Here is a 17,500-nt window from a genome sequence, read left to right on the forward strand (position 1 = left end):
TGGAGCTCCCAGAACGGCACCTGAAGAAAATTTTCCAGGATCTTCAAACGGCTTCCGAAGACATAGCCGTAGACTTAGCATGGACTTCTGAATGACCCTACAACAGAATCTCTGAACGGCTTTGGAAGAAAACTTTCCCGGATTTCCAAATGCCTCCAGAAAAAATAGCCGTAGACTTAGAATGGAGTTCTGAATGACTCCATTACAGATTCTTCCTGGAGCTCCCTGAACGGCACCTCAAGAAAATTTTTCGGGATCTTCAATAGGCTTCAGAAGGCATAGCCGTAGACTTAGCATAGAGTTCTGAATGACTCTAGAACAGATTCTTCCTGGAGCTCCCTGAACGGCACCTGAGGAAAATTTTCCGGGATCTTCAAAAGGCTTCAGAAGACATAGCCGTAGACTTAGCATGGACTTCTGAATGACCCTACAACAGAACCTCTGAACGGCTTTGGAAGAAAGCTTTCCCGGATTTCCAAATGCCTTCAGAAGAAATAGCCGTAGACTTAGCATGGAGTTCTGAATGACTCCATAACAGATTCTTCCTGGAGCTCCCTGAACGGCACCTCAAGAAAATTTTTCGGGATCTTCAAAAGGATTCAGCAGACACCGTAGACTTAGCATAGAGTTCTGAATGATTCCAGAACAGAATCTTCCCGGAGCAGTTCTGAACGGCTCCGCCCCAAGCTTCAAATGACTTCCGAAGACCTGATCTTTTTTTTTTCAAACTAAGCATGCAACGCAGTGAACATTGTTAATGGCTATTTTTGAAACAGGTAGATGATAGTGAGAATTGTGTATTACAACCGCAGGATCAACAGGAGGCTCTTCGGAACACCTTCATCTACAGCTGGTTTTGGTGGTTGCTGCAGAATTTGTCGAGCTTTGAAGAACATAATGTACGCGCCTTGAATGATCCTTTGCTTGGGCTTTTGCAACGATCTCCTATAATTGGAGAATATTGTAAATAAGGAAATAAAGACGGAGACAGAATGGTTCAACTAAATGGTGAGCGATGTGTGGTTCTTCAACAGGATAGTCCCAAAATTCGACATTGAAGAAAGGACATATCCAGATCGTATTGGTAAATATATTGTGTTGCTCGTCATTTACTTTAGCGTGATGACATGTGGAGAAAATTTATTGCATTCCTGTCTCTAACCATCGCTCCGATGGACAAAGACATGAATGCCATCGATTTTTTCTGGGGAATCTGACGAACTGAGGACACACGGCACTGAAATCTCTCTTGAAATCTAGAAGGAAACTGACGAACTAAGAAAGAATACGATGAAATCTCGAAGGAAATTGACGAACTAAGGAAAGTGGAAGATGAAAAATCAAAGGAAAAAGAAAAACTAAAGATCTTGAAAAACTAAAACAGACAGAAGAGAACAGCAACGAAGATCCTTTAAACGAACACATAAAATAGCCTTTAATGCTATAGGTAAATCACCTTGAAATAGAGATAAAAAACCCTAATGTGAGAAATAAGGCACCTCAAAATAGAGGGGAAAAAACCCTTAATGCTATAAATAAGGCACCTAAAAATAGAGGTAAAAGAGCCTCTAATGCTAGAAGTAATGCACCTCAAAATCGAGATCAAAAAGCCCCTAATGCTATAAATAAGGCACCTAAAAAGAGGTCAAAGAGCCTCTAATGTTAGAAGTAATGAACCTCAAGATCAAGGTCCAAGAGATCCTAAAGCTATAAATAAGGTACCTAAAAAGAAAGGTCAAAGAGCTCATAATACTAGAAGCAATGCACCTCAAAATCGAGGTCAAGAAGCCCCTAATGCTATAGATAAGGCACCTAAAAAGAAAGGTAAAAAAGCCACTAATGCTAAAAGAAATGCACCTCAAAATCGAGGTCAAGAAGTCCCTAATGCTATAAATAAGGCACATAAAAAAAGAGGTCAAAGAGCCTCTCATGCTAAAAGAAATGCACCTCTCTCTCTCTCTCTCTCTCTCTCTCTCTCTCTCTCTCTCTCTCTCTCTCTCTCTCTCTCTATATATATATATATATATATATATATATATATATATTAACTGTATCCAATATTTTATATTATTTGGATGTTCCCAAGGATCACACAAGACCGCTAACTACTTTGCAAGTTGGTGTTGGAATTGTATTTCTTTCGGGTGAAGATCCCATATTGCAAAGATGTTCAATGACCACCTGAAAACAATGTTAGAACAATATATGCCCGTTTTCATTGCGAGTTGGAATCATTGATATTAAATGTTATTAATAGGGGTATTACCATCAACATCATCACTTCATAAATGTTAATAAGCAAACATCGTCAAGCCATACATTAAGATCACCCAATTGCCACCTCTCCACCATCATCTTTAACCCCCACCTGCTTATATCCTTCTACCCCCATCCCCAATGTTTGAGGTTTAAAGGTCTTAGAGTTATAAGATCCTTCTGGTGGGAGTTTTTTTTTTTTTTGTAAATGAAAACCAAAATACTAAGATGACAATATTTCATACAGTTTGCTTTCCAGGTGATTAAAATTATATCAAAACTATAGATAACGAAGTAAATATGCGAAAGACTGATTGAACAAATATCGAGAGTAATGGATTTCTTGAAGAGTTTACCGGGGAACACTTTTAAGGCGTTGCACATCAGGACATGAAACCACAAATAAAATCGTAATAATACGAATACACAATGCTAAGGAAATATTTCCTTTTGCCTTGGGAAGGGTGAAGCCAGCTAGACTCGGACCTTTGAGCATTGAGCAATCGTCACCAGGGAAGGGGGTTCGCTTGGAAGTGAGTTACTTGCCCAGATAATTTAATTGATTGATTGACTGATTGGGAGTTTTTTGTCATCCTGACATCTAAGGTTATTGACGTCTAACCAGATAATTTGAGTAAACAGTGTTGATAATTTAATATTTTATACCCTACATCCTATATACCACATCATCACTATAACAATGCACCAATGAACTTTCATTCCATGTCATTTCACATAATTTATTGTCACTTATCACTTCTGAAACAATATAGATTATGTTAACTGATGATGCATTTTAAATCTCCAACCTTAAACTAATATAATTGATATAGCAAATAGTACTATTATCTCTAGGAGGGCTGGAGCCAAGTTAGCCTGTGACAAAAGCTGACCCCAACCACACCGAGCTACGTGACTCATGATCGAAATCAAAGGAAAACGCTGAAATCAACAACTAAACGTTTAAACCTCATTACCTTTGAAATTTTGAACAAAGGCCACTTATTAATGATTGGTGACCCAATAGGTGCTATTTGAAACGATACAGTATTAGCCCCTACATATAATACGTAGGCCACAGTATGTAATTATGTGAAGAGAGAGAGAGAGAGAGAGAGAGAGAGAGAGAGAGAGAGAGAGAGAGAGAGAGAGAGAGAGAGATAGGAATTGCTTAAGAAAATGCAAACGAGGGATATTTCCGTGTTATGAATATTAATATGAATAGTCAGTTCCAACATTATTCAAGAAAGTTTTATATAGAAATACGATAGGAAAATTCAAATAAAAAGTTATGATAAAATCTTTTGATGAATTAGTTTCGAAATAATATTGGATTACATTTCTTAAAAGAATAAAAAAGTTCTCTCTCTTCATCGCATTTCTTTGAGTGATATCGGTAATTTCCTTCCTCCTTACATTCGAACCATCCTAACGATGTCTTGGTTGTTTAACGTCAGCTATCTTTCAGGGCAAGAGGGGCATGATCTCTCCAAGTCAGGTCTGGCCAGGCGACACCGGTTTTGTTGCTGGGTGTACAACCCTAGTTGGAAAAGCAGGATGCTATAAGCCCAGGGGCTCCAACAGGGAAAATAGCCCAGTGAGGAAAGGAAACATGGAAATAAGAGATGTAATTAACAATTAAATAACGTATCTTAAGAACAGTAACAACATAAAAATAAATATTTCCTACATAAACTATAAAAACTTTAAAGAAAGCAGAGGAATAGTGTGCCCAAGTGTACCCTCAAGCAAGAGAACTCTAACCCAAGACAGTGGAAGACCATGGTACAGAGGCTATAGCACTGCCCAAGACTAGAGAACAATGGTTTGATTTTAGAGCGTTCTCCTAGAAGAGCTGCTTACCATAGCTAAAGAGTCTCTTCTACCCTTACCAAGAGGAAATGGGCCACTGAACAATTACATTGCAGTAGTTAACCCCTCGAACGAAGAAGAATTGTCTAGTAATCTCAGTGCTGTAAGGTGTATGAGGACAGAGGAAATATTTAAAGAATAGACCAGACTATTCGGTGTATGTGCAGGCAAAATGAAAATGAGCCGTAACCAGAGAAAAGGATCTAATGTAGTACTGCCTGGCCAGTCAAAAGGACGCAATAACTCTCTAGCGGTAGTATATCAACGGGTGGCCGGTGCCCTGGCCAACCTACTACCCAGATATATATATATATATATATATATATATATATATATATATATATATATATATATATATATATGAGCTACTTTCTGTGTTGGAGCCCTTAGGTTTGTAGCATTCTGCTTTTTCAACCAGGGTTGTTTTCTAGGCCAAACCACGATATCGTGTGTATATAGTTAGAAAAGCAATGAGCCAAGAACACTATAGCTGAGGAACACCAGATATTGCATTCCTAGGTAGTAGGTGGTAGGTTGGCCAGGGCACCAGCCACCCGTTGAGATACTACCGCTAGAGAATAATTGGGTCCTTTGACTGGCAAGACAGTATTCTATTGGACTCCTTTCCCTAGTTAAGACTCCATTTTCCTTTGCCTACACTTATACCGAAAATTCTCTCCACATTCTCCTCTGTCCTCATACACTTGACAACACTAAGATTGCCAAATAATTTTACTTCTCTCATGAGGTTAACTACTGCATTGTAATTGTTCAGTGGCTACTTTCCTCTTGGTAAGGGTAGAAGAGACTTTAGCTATGGTAAGCAGCTTTTCTAGGAGAAGGACACTTCAAAATGGAACCACTGTCCCTAGTCTTGGGTAGTTCCATAGCCACTCTCTTGGGGTAGAGTTCCCTTGCTTGAGAGTACACTCGGGCACGCTATTCTATCTAATTTCTTTTCCTTTGTTTCTTTAAGTTTTATAGTTCATATATGAAAAATCTATTTTAATGTTGGCTCTGTTCTTAAAACATTTTATTTTAGTTGTTCATTACTTCTCTGGTAACTTATCTATTTCCTCCTTTCCTTTCCTTAACGGGCTATCTTTCTATGTTGAAGCCCTTAAGCTTATAGCATCCTGGTTTCCAACTAGGGTTGTAGCTTAGCTAGTAATAATAATAATAACAATAATAATAATAATAATAATAATAGGCACTATGGTGCCCATCTACAACTATGTATAATCTATTACTTAAAAATTCATTAATCATGTTAAGAAAAGACCCACCTACTCCCAACTATTTTAATTTGAAAACAAGGACCTCATAATTAACACAGTCCTGTATTCATGTACGTATCTATGTATCTCAATGCGTAACTGCCGTTTCTTTCAGATATTACCAGCCTCTGTTCGCCATGGCGTTGGAAGCATAGTATACAACCGAGGCAATGGTATCCTCCTTAACTTCCCCAGCGGATTCAACATACCCGGAAGGGCTCTAGTCTTGTCTGGGGCCATCATCTTGGTAAGTACAGGGTCATTTATGCCCCTAATATCACAGTCCTTGATGTCTATGGGAATACTTTTTAAAAAATCTTAAACCACACAGCTATCCAAATATGGGTAGATTTCTCCGTAGAGTTGTCAGTATTATGTCAACACTAATATACTGTACAAGACCCATCAGAAATGATGGCTAAATATTCAGATAGATATGCACGCACACAGATTCAGCCCTTCCAACCCCTCCCCTATTCCAAACTACATCCCCTCTCGCCATGATATGAATACTCCCTCTCCCCCTACCTATGGGAAAGGAGGGACCAAGTAGTCATACATTTGGCCCTCCCGCTCAGCGTGACAGGACAGAAATATATATATATATATATATATATATATATATATATATATATATATATATATATATATATATATATATATACATATATATTATAAATATTTCCTTTACTTAATTAACATCTTCCTCTTCTTCTTCTTCTTCTTCTTCCAGCAATATGAGATAGAAGGTGAGCATCTCCACAAAGGCATCGGTGGTTACTACGTGGCTCCAGCTGTTATAGTTCCCGAGAGCTTCGAAGCCCCCGCTGGAGCCCCAGCAGGAGGAAGACCCCCTGGGGGAGGACCAGGAGGAGCGACAGCCTTAGGAGTAGGAGCTGGGGGTACGAGTACAGGAGTAGGGGGAGTAGAAGGAGCTGGGGGAGCAGGCTCAGAGGCAGGGGCAGGAAGGGGAGTGGGAGTAACAGGGTTGGGAGCTGGGGTAGGAAGGGGAAGGGGGAGAGGGGTGAGAGGTGGGAGAGGAGGAAGAGGGAGAGGGAGAGGAAGAGGAAGAGGAGTCATACATGGTGCTTTTTAAAGCGGTTTTTATATTGGGTCTGGACAACGTTTAGACGGGTGATCGCCGATGGATGCCAGATTTCACCGGCGCATAAACCTAAAATTGAACTTTAGGAATCTAATGCGAGCAGCAATATTATCATTTTTACTAGCCAAGCTACCACCTTAATTGGAAAAGTAGGATGCTATAAGGCCAAGGGCTCTAACAGGAAAATAGCCCAGTAAGGAAAAGAAATAAGGAAACAGATAGAATAGTGCGCCCGAATGTACCCTCTAGCAAGAGAACTCTACTCCAAGACAGCAGAAAACCATGGTAAAGAGGCTATAGCACTACCCAAGGCTAGACAACAATGGTTTGATTTTGGAGTGTCCTCCTAGAAGAGCTGCTGACCATGGCTAAAGAGTCTCTTCTACCCTTACCAAGTGGAAAGTAGCCACTGAACAACTGCAGTGCAGTAGTTAACCCCTTAATGTTTAAGCCAGTGATGGACCTTAGGTATCTGGTGCGAGCAGCGATAGCGCATAAGCTTCTCGAATCTATGTTTACTTGGTTGCTAAGTCCTGCACTTGCCCTTTCTCTTTGACAACTCTACTGCTCCAAGCTATAGGGACCACTTTGGTGCCCTAAATGTCCCTTTAATCAATCTCTCTTCCACCAAACAACCAACATGGCTTCTTTAAGGCAAGATCTGCTTGGAAGTATTTACTTATTTCAGTTATCTTCATAATCATCACTATCATAATAAAATTCATTGAGACAATCATCAAATTTATTCTAGTAATTATTATTGTGGTAGAGACGGATATTCTAAACGAGCTTCAGTAGTATTGTAGATGAATAGATAATTACGTTACCTAATAGATCGAATAAAATATATCTAATATTTAAGTGTTTTTTTAATTAGCCCTCTACAAATAATTCATATTTAAAGGTTTAAATGCCGATCATGAAAGGCAGAGGCAAGGGACAGTGACAATGCCCTAGCTAACAAGACAATGCCTTAAAGACCAACCATATATATATATGATCAGCACCCAAAGCCCTCTTCATCCAAGCTAGGACCAGGCAGCACCAGATTATGGCTGCTGAAAACTCATCAGGTAGACCTATAGGCTCCCCCAAACCACCCATTCTTAACTCACAAGGATGGTCAGGTTACAGACACTACAAGAAACTATTGAACTTGAGCGGACCTCGAAACCAAGTCCGGCGATCACCAGGCAGGGACGTTTCCAATAGTACACCACAACCCTAATTATATGTACCCAGTATGACTGATATTTCTCCCACTAGTGGAGATGTGGGTTCGATTCCCAGGAAGGGAAAGAACTCACCCAACGCAGTTAACTATAGTGGGCCACATCTGGGATGAAAGGCATGAGGCCAACACCTTCATCCCTAAATGCTTTTCAAGTAACTGGTAGGCTGCAACCTCTTGGTACTAAACCCTCTAAAGAGGAGAGGGGAATCTGGTGATATTAACTATACCTACGACTTGTAAATACTTTATCGGTATACTAATTCACAAAAAGGGAAACATTAAAGACCTGAAAAATTACTGCCCAATATTCAGTAAATAAAATATTTCCAAAGATCATATTAAGCCGAATAGAAAGACAACTAGACTTCAGTCAATCTAAGAGAGCAGGCCGACTTTACAGGTGGGTATTCAACAACTGATCATATCCATGTAATTAACCAGCTATTAGAAAAAATCAACTGAGTATGACAAACCACTATGCATGGCATTTATAGACAATGAGAAAGATTTTTAATCTGTCACAACTTCAGCAGTAATGAAAGTCCTTCAAAGACAATGAATAGATGAATCTTATGTTGGAACAATTGAAGATATCTATACTAGAAGTACAGCAATCCTTAAACTGCATAAAGATAGTAGGAAAATTCTGATTGTGAAAGGACTTAGACAGTGAGACCCCGTCTCTTCTATTATTCACAGCGTGCCTAGAAGATTTTAAGAATTTAGATAGAGAAAATGTAGGGATCAACATTAATGGCAAATACCTGAACAATTTAGGATTTGCAGATGACATAATTCTATTTTGTGAAACATGGGAGTAATTGCAAAAGATGAGAGAAGAAAGACAAAAAAAAAAAAAAAACATGAGCAAAACTAAAGTAATGATCAATGAAAATGCAGAGACAACAAATAAATGTTATGTAGAAACCTCTAGAGATATTTAATGAATATACATACTTATAACATACAGTAAGTGTCTCCCCAGGAAGTAAAACCGAAATTAGAAGAAGGATAAGTATGGGATGGAGAGCTTTTGGTAAACAAAATAAGATTATGAAAAATATAACGCCACTCTCTCTAAAAAGAGAAGTATTTAATCAGACAGTCCTACAAGTATTATCTTACTCATCAGAAACTTACTAAAGCCTTAAAATATAAGCTAGTTACAAACTCAAGGAGCTATGGAAAGAATAATGATGGGAATAACACTAAGAGATAAAAAGAACAACATGGATATGAGCAAACTAAAGTGAAAGAAAGTTTCAGAAAAAGAAATGGACATGGAAAGAACATGTAACAAGAATAAAAGATAATAGATATACACCAAGAATAATAGAATATGTCCCTAAAGATTGTAAACAAAGCAAGGGAAGGACGAGACGACAATGGTTTGACGAGTTAAGAAAGTTTGCAGGTATAGACTGGCATAGAAAGACCATAAACAGACTCGAGAGGATGGACATGTCTGAGACCTTTGTCCTGCAATGGACTACAAACAGCTGATGATGATATATATATATATATATATATATATATATATATATATATATATATATATATATATACTGGTAGAGACACCTGACTTGGCCCGGGTGTAAGGTTAAAAAGCTATGTTAGTATATACAACTGGTCGATTCATATAAGTTATCTCTATGATGACTTATTCTGAACTACATATTCTTTAATTCCTAGATCGTCTTATCGCCCAATATTCAATTTGTGGAAACTGTGCAACAGTGAAGATGAAACATTTCCTATGTTAAGGGGTAGATTGTGTTTTCAACAAAACCAGCCGAACATTCCCTCCCCTGCAACACAATCCAGGAGGTTCATTCTTCCATTTCAGAGCATCGTACTGATTACATTTTTTGTGACATCAAGCCAATTTGTTCTATATCTTCTGTTTCATACCGATATCTTGGGTCATAGTGAAGGCACCAAGACGCCGTTGTTCTGCATTAAAGAGACGTGCTCTAACTTCTGCACACCTGACTCTATCGATATGGCGATTATTCTCTCTGCTTCTTCCTTTGGGGCATTTCGCTGAGCAATCATTCTTTGTCGGTTAGCCTGAAATCGAGTTATTCTTTTTTTCTTGATTCCTGATTTCGTAGTTATGCATTTCTTTGTTGATTATATATATATATATATATATATATATATATATATATATATATATATATATATATATATATATATAAATATAAATATAAATATATATATATATATATATATATAAATATAAATATACATATATATATATATATACATATATATATATATATATATATATATATATATATATATATATATATATATATTTGGGTTTGTATATATACCTATAAAACATTTCCATACACATTACATACACATATATTTGTGTGTACTGTATATATTTCACTTTATATATCCACATATATATACATACATATATATATATAAATATATATATATATATATATATATATATATATATATATATATATATATATATATATATATACACATATATACATATTACCAATGTAATTATTCATAAAAGTCTATAATAACAAACAAACATATATGTACCTGTCTGTGTATATATCTCAACATATTTGTGACTCCTTTCAGATTAAAGCTGTCTTAAACTTTGACGATGCCTTAAAGAGTTAGAAGAACAAACTTTAAATTCTTAATCTAGTGAATTATGTGCAAATTCATATGAATATTAATTCATAAGCTTTTATTGATAGGGTGATTGAATTCTTATGATGTTGGTGACGCTTGAATGGGAATTGTAATGGAACTTGGAAGCGACAGGGTGCAGCCCCTCATCTTTAACATGCTCCGCCCACAAGCATCGTGATTGGTCGATACCCTATCACAGCTGATTCATGTAAACATAACAATGATAATAATAAAGCATATTATATTCAAGTGTGATATTTTAATAGTAACCCACATTGAATAACGTGCGAAGCGCATCCATGTACCACTTGGATGGTGAATGCCAGACTGGGGTTCGAGTCCCACTCAAACTCGTTGGCTTCTTTGGTCGCTGCAACCTCACCATCCTTGTGAGCTGAGGATGGAGGGTTTGGGGGAGCCTATAGGTCTATCTGCTGAGTCATCAGCAGCAATTGCTTGGCCCTCCTTGGTCCTAGCTTGCGTGGAGATGGGGCTTGGGTGCTGATCATATGTATATATGGTCAGTCTCTAGGGCATTATCCTGCTTGTTAGGGCAATGTCACTGTTCCTTGGCTCTGATATTCATGAGTGGCCTTTAAACCTATAAGAGCAATGAGATAAAAGTTTATGTGAGAGAGAGGCGAGCCACAGTGGAGTAGAGACTTGAGTGGCAGCCAATCACAATGCCTGAGGGCGGAGCATGTTGAAGCTTATGAACTGCAACCAGTCACAGCCAGGGGAGTGGTAGAGGTAGAGGTTGGGGAGGACGGAGGTTCTAATATCATGGGGTTGGTGGGGGGAGAGACGTTCTTCGTAAAGTCATGGATTTCCCATTACGGAAATCAGTCATTAAATGGTGGCTAAGACTGCAGATATTAAGATGAATTTTTTAACCTTAATGGCAGGTGCTCGAAATGTTTCATATTTGTTGAATTCATAAATGGACTCTTATGTGAAGCATTTTCATGAATATATATACTTTCCTCACTAAAAAAAAAAATATAGTTCTCTATTATAGAAACTATAATGAATATACAGCACTGCATTCTAAATGTCATATTCAGATGCATTAGAGATTATTACAACTTAAGAATTTTTTTTTTTTTTTATTCTGACTAACCCAAATGTTACCCATTGAACAGTATACAGTTGCAAATGTTGCATGAAGATTTATTTCTTGGTTTTATGAGGTTAAAACTGAAAACCTTTTGAGTGCAAAATGAGAAAATTGATTTATCGGAAGTAGCATGTAAATCGAATCATTTCGACCGGATATCCAGTTGATAAGAACAGCTGAGAGAGAGAGAGAGAGAGAGAGAGAGAGAGAGAGAGAGAGAGAGAGAGAGAGAGAGAGAGAGAGAGAGAGAGAGAGAGGAGATATGCATCCAATCAAGAAGAACCAAAGCTACTAAAACCACGATTAGTTTAGAGATAAAAATCATAGAGATGCAACCATAAATAGATTTCCGACTCGACTATTTTTCTTCGACGCCATTTCAGAAAGGAATGACCAAACGTATTAGGAACATACAGTACATACTGTACCATCTCTATGCGAGCAAGGTAAACAAACCAGCCTTTTCCTTGTGAATTTTTATCGCCATCTGCTCGTCCTGAGGAATATTAACAATTCTTCAGGGAGCCATTAGCATTCCTGTCCCTGGCGTTCGGAGCTACAGCGCAAACAAAGTGCCACAATATAAACAAAGATTCGGCTATGGTCATTTTGCCATGTCGTGAGCCTTTGTTCGAAATGGGACTTTATAAAGGAAGTTCGTCTTACTCAAGTGTTGATTTTTGGAGGGAAGGGTGTTGGAGTTAGCTTGCCTGTCTCTGTATCTCTGTCTCTGTATCTCTATCTCTCTGTCTGTCTTATCCATCTCTGACAATTGCTTGCTGCGGGAGGAACACAGAGGTTTGTCGTAAGTACAGCATGGTAGCAAGTTCTTATAGTTCTCTGTACGATATATATATATATATATATATATATATATATATATATATATATATATATATATATATATATATATATATATATATATATATATACATTACAGCGTGGGGGAGTTGCAGTAGAAACGTCCTGCAACCGCTAATCGTTATGCAAAAAAAAGAACTGGTGAGAATAATAACTTCGAGTGATTATTTAGCTCATACATCACCTCTATTCCGGTCTCTCTCGATTCTGAAGTTGGAGGACACCTACACACTCTCCGTAATGAATTTGATGTTTCAAACCCTTTCGCTGCATAAATATCCATCCATTAGACAAAAAATAATTCAGCTACAATCAGCACACCAATATGGAACAAGAGACTCTAACTTAACTCTTCCCTTCGTACGTGTAAAGAAATGTGAACAGTTTAATCTCTATCAGGGAGTTAAACAATGGAATACTCTGCCTGCTTATCTTAAGGCATTGCTTAGCATTCGATCTTTTAAAAAATCATATACTAATCTGTTATTATCTGTGTACTAAGTTTTATTAGTAGACATTTCTTCATGACCTAACAATCAATGCACACTATAATGTTCTTAATTCTTATATTGTTTATTGCTTGTATACATTTGTAATTCTAGCATTTCTACCATATCAATGTTTAAATTCAAAATTTGCACTGTTTATTATTCCACCCTTCTTTATTATATGAATATACATTTCCATTTATTTTTAGGCTAAAAATCTCATTTATATGTATCTATGTGTATATGTGTATGTATATGTACATGTGTGTGTATATGTATGTATATGCATGTGTATATGTATGCATATGTATATACTTACGTATATGTATGTGTACATTTAGTTTATCTATATCAATATTTACTTTTTCTAATTTTTTTTTAATTGATGATATCATTTTAGTTGTATTATTGCCCGAAGAGCTCTGCTCCACATGGGCTTGGACCGAGTCTTTTTTTGTAAATATTTTGTATGTAAATATGTTTTTGTCCAATAAACCTTATTATTATTATTATTATTATTATTATTATTATTATTATTATTATTATTATTATTATTATTATTATTATTATTATTATTATTATTATTATTATTATTCTATATATATATATATATATATATATATATATATATATATATATATATATCTATATATATATATATATATATATATATATATATATATATATATACATATATCTATATATATATATATATCTATATATGGTACTTCGGCGTGTTACTTTACGCTTGTAATGAATAGACAATGTCTTAGTGGCGTCCAAAAATCGAAGACAGCTTCTCTCAAGACAATCTGTCCCCCAGATAGATTTCAGGATAACAGGAAAAGTGTATTCACGTTTCTCCATTAATTATTTAATGTCGACACGTAATTCGAATCAATTTGTTACCCTTCGTCAGGACTACATTGAGGGATGGAATTAAACGTAAATGCAGTTTCCCTATTCTGAAAACTATCTGGAGGACAGTTTGTCCCGATAGAAGCTATTTTCGAATTTTGGACGCCACTAAGACATTGTTTATTCATTTCATATATCATCATCATCTCCTCCTACGTCTATTGACGCAAAGGACCCCGGTTAGTTTTTGCCAGTCGTCTCTATCTTGAGCTTTTAAATCAATACGTCTCCATTCATTATCTACTTCACGCTTCATAGTCCTTAGCCATATAGGTCTGGGTCTTCCAACTCTTCTAGTACCTTGTGGAGCCCAGTTGAAAGTTTGGCGAACTTACATATGTATATATATATATATATATATATATATATATATATATATATATATATATATATATATATATATATATATATATATATATGTGTGTGTGTGTGTGTGTGTGTGTGTGTGTGTGTGTGTGTGTATTTAACCTATTTGATAGGGTCTAATTTTGACTCGAGGACTTTGTTTGCTTTACACAATCACTATTTGATTACGTACCTTCATTACTTACATAACCTATATAGAAATAATCGAAAAATGTGGGCCTCTCTCTCTCTCTCTCTCTCTCTCTCTCTCTCTCTCTCTCACTGACACAGGACCTCCTCGCTTTGCAGACTCCGAAAGAAAATGTCCGCGCTGCCCACAGACAGACCGGAAGTCCTCCGCATCCGCTCCCAGCTGGTTTGGATGTGGTTTTACGGACTGTCCGTTCGTCAGATCTCGGACCAGACGGGAATTAGCGTCACTACCGTCTACAGGTGGATCAAAAGATGGCAGAAGGAGGGACACGTCTTCTCCCGTCCGCGACCAGGAAGACGGGGCTATGGACAGAAGACTTTCAGACGCGACGAATGATTGGTACAAGCAGGGTTGCCCGGTTGGCCTTTTCGGGTCAAAAACCTCCAGATTTGGCCTGTTCAGGCCAAAAAATAATCTAAATTTGGCCTTTTTTCATGCTAGATACCTGGATTTGGCCTTTTTCAAATTGGTTAGCTTTAAATGCTATGTTTTCAGCCTTTTTCTACTATTAGATTGGCCTTTTAAAGCTGCAGTTCATCAGACGTTGGCCTTTTCTCATTTGAAAAACCTGGCAACCCTGATTGGTTGATGGGTGTCTTGATCATTTGTGTCTGTGTGTGTGTGCGTGCGTGTGTGTGTACATGACCGGACTTAGAGGGGCATAAGAAGAAATTCAATTACTTATTTTGGCTTCACACACAACTTAAATACCTATTTTTCTGTATCTACACACAGATGGGCAAATCAAGGTCTACATATATAGAACCTGGAGGAAATCTAATTAATTCTTTTGCTGGAAAGAAACGAGTATTAACTTCGATGTTTCATATTTGTTAGATGTAGAAAGTAGTTATAAAAAAAGATACATTTTGATGAATTAGTCAAAGAATTTACTAAGGTAAGGTGTAGAAGGAAGAGAAGAATTTTTGAAGGCACTATAAACAAAATTGATAGTAATTTGAAAAAAAAAAAAATGAAGAAATATATGCATCATAATAACCCATAACTTTTCTTGATAAAAAGAATCCTTATTATAAATTGATATATAATATAAACTGAATAATGTGACCAACTATGAGAAAGCTTTTGATTCTGTCAAAATTTCAGCAGTAATGAAAGCCCTTCAAAGAAAAAGAATATATGTCGTTATTCTTAGTCTATGAAATTGTAGGAATTTAATTTCTTATTAAGAACCTTACATTTCTTCTTTTAACAAATTAATTAAATTTACTTCTTTATAGATCATTCTATTTCATAATGGGATGGGGGGGGGGGACCTCCCTTAACACAAGTAGCCCAGGTCTCCAATTTCTAAATCTGGCCGTGTGTGAGAGAGAGAGAGAGAGAGAGAGAGAGAGAGAGAGAGAGAGAGAGAGAGAGAGAGAGAGAGAGAGAGTGTGTGTGTGTGTGCGTGTGTGTGTTCTGCACGTAATTTGAAAGCAAAAGCATAAAGTTTGACAGATACAATTTCCTTATTTGTTATCCATTAAGGAAAAATAAACAAATAACCTAGTAGTTAAGTTAATTTCCTCTTAATAAGTAAAATTATGGTTCGGGTCTCACGATAACAAGTGGGTTCTCTGAACCCTAAATGAGAAGCTTGATTAAAGATTGTTTTTTTATTTATTATTATCAAATTTAAGCTGATATTTTATATTTAGGATGACAAAGAAAATAGAAAAAAATATATATAGTTTTACAAACTGAAATTGTAATAGAATTTGGATTTAAGATTAAATCAAATAAAAGAAAATTGTCTTTTGATGATGATGATGATGATGATGATGATGATGATGATGATGATAATAATAATAATAATGATAATAATGATAATGATAATAATAACATTAATAATAGTAATAATAATAATAATAACTATAAAATTAATAATAATAATAATAATAATAATAATAATAATAATGTGATAAAATTTATATGAACAAATGGAAATGAAGATAATCAAAGCAAACATAACAAAATCTGAAAAATTCAAAATTCAAGTATTCGAATTTAGATTCGGTAAGTTAACCTTTCATTACTATAAAACAAATTATTCTAAGTCATATAACAAATGATTTCCATAATTTCTATAAAATACAGTAATCATCATAATGAAATAAAATAATACGATAGGAATAAGTTATTAATATATTGCAATTAATCTTATTATCTCTCACAGAATGCCTTGGATAAAGATACATCGGATGTTGCTATTTTCTCTTGGTAAGAATTTTTCGTTGATTTTTTTTACATTCACATACACATATACACATACACACACACACACACACATACATATATATATATATATATTATATATATATATATATATATATATATATATATATATATACACAGTATATACAATTTTGGGGGGTAGCCGACATCAAAAAAAATAAAAAATAAAAAAAATAAAAGAGGACCTCTACTCTCTACGTTCCTCCCAGCCTGACAAGGGACTCAACCGAGTTCAGCTGGTACTGCTAGGGTGCCACAGCCCACCCTCCCCCGTTATCCACCACAGATGAAGCTTCATAATGCTGAATCCCCTACTGCTGCTACCTCCGTGGTCATCTAAGGCATCGGAGGAAGCAGCAGGGCCTACCGGAACTGCGTCACAATCGCTCGCCATTCATTCCTATTTCTAGCACGCTCTCTTGCCTCTCTCACATCTATCCTCCTATCACCCAGAGCTTCCTTCACTCCATCCATCCACCCAAACCTTGGCCTTCCTCTTGTACTTCTCCCATCAACTCTTGCATTTATCACCACCTTTAGCAGACAGCCATTTTCCATTCTCTCTACATGGCCAAACCACCTCAACACATTCATATCCACTCTAGTTGCTAACTCATTTCTTACACCCGTTTTCACCCTCACCACTTGGTTCCTGACCCTATCTACTCGAGATACACCAGCCATACTCCTTAGACACTTCATCTCAAACACATTCAATTTCTGTCTCTCCATCACTTTCATTCCCCACAACTCCGATCCATACATCACAGTTGGTACAATCACTTTCTCATATAGAACTCTCTTTACATTCATGCCCAACCCTCTATTTTTAACTACTCCCTTAACTGCCCCCAACACTTTGCAACCTTCATTCACTCTCTGGCGTACATCTGCTTCCACTCCAC

The 17,500-nt window shown here is 36.4% G+C and overlaps 1 protein-coding gene across 1 annotated transcript in view; it reads left to right on the forward strand.

The window, feature by feature from the left end:
- The window catches only part of LOC137622701 (uncharacterized), a 56,241-nt gene that overhangs the window by 22,034 nt on the left and 16,707 nt on the right, over nucleotides 1-17,500 (forward strand). Inside the window, exons 6-7 of the mRNA XM_068353294.1 lie at nucleotides 5,521-5,652; nucleotides 6,139-6,436. Coding sequence (XP_068209395.1) covers nucleotides 5,521-5,652; nucleotides 6,139-6,436 — 430 coding nt within the window. The remainder of the gene's footprint in view (nucleotides 1-5,520; nucleotides 5,653-6,138; nucleotides 6,437-17,500) is intronic.

This window comes from Palaemon carinicauda, chromosome 29, assembly GCF_036898095.1.
Source record: "Palaemon carinicauda isolate YSFRI2023 chromosome 29, ASM3689809v2, whole genome shotgun sequence".
NCBI classification, from domain to species: Eukaryota; Metazoa; Arthropoda; class Malacostraca; order Decapoda; family Palaemonidae; genus Palaemon; species Palaemon carinicauda.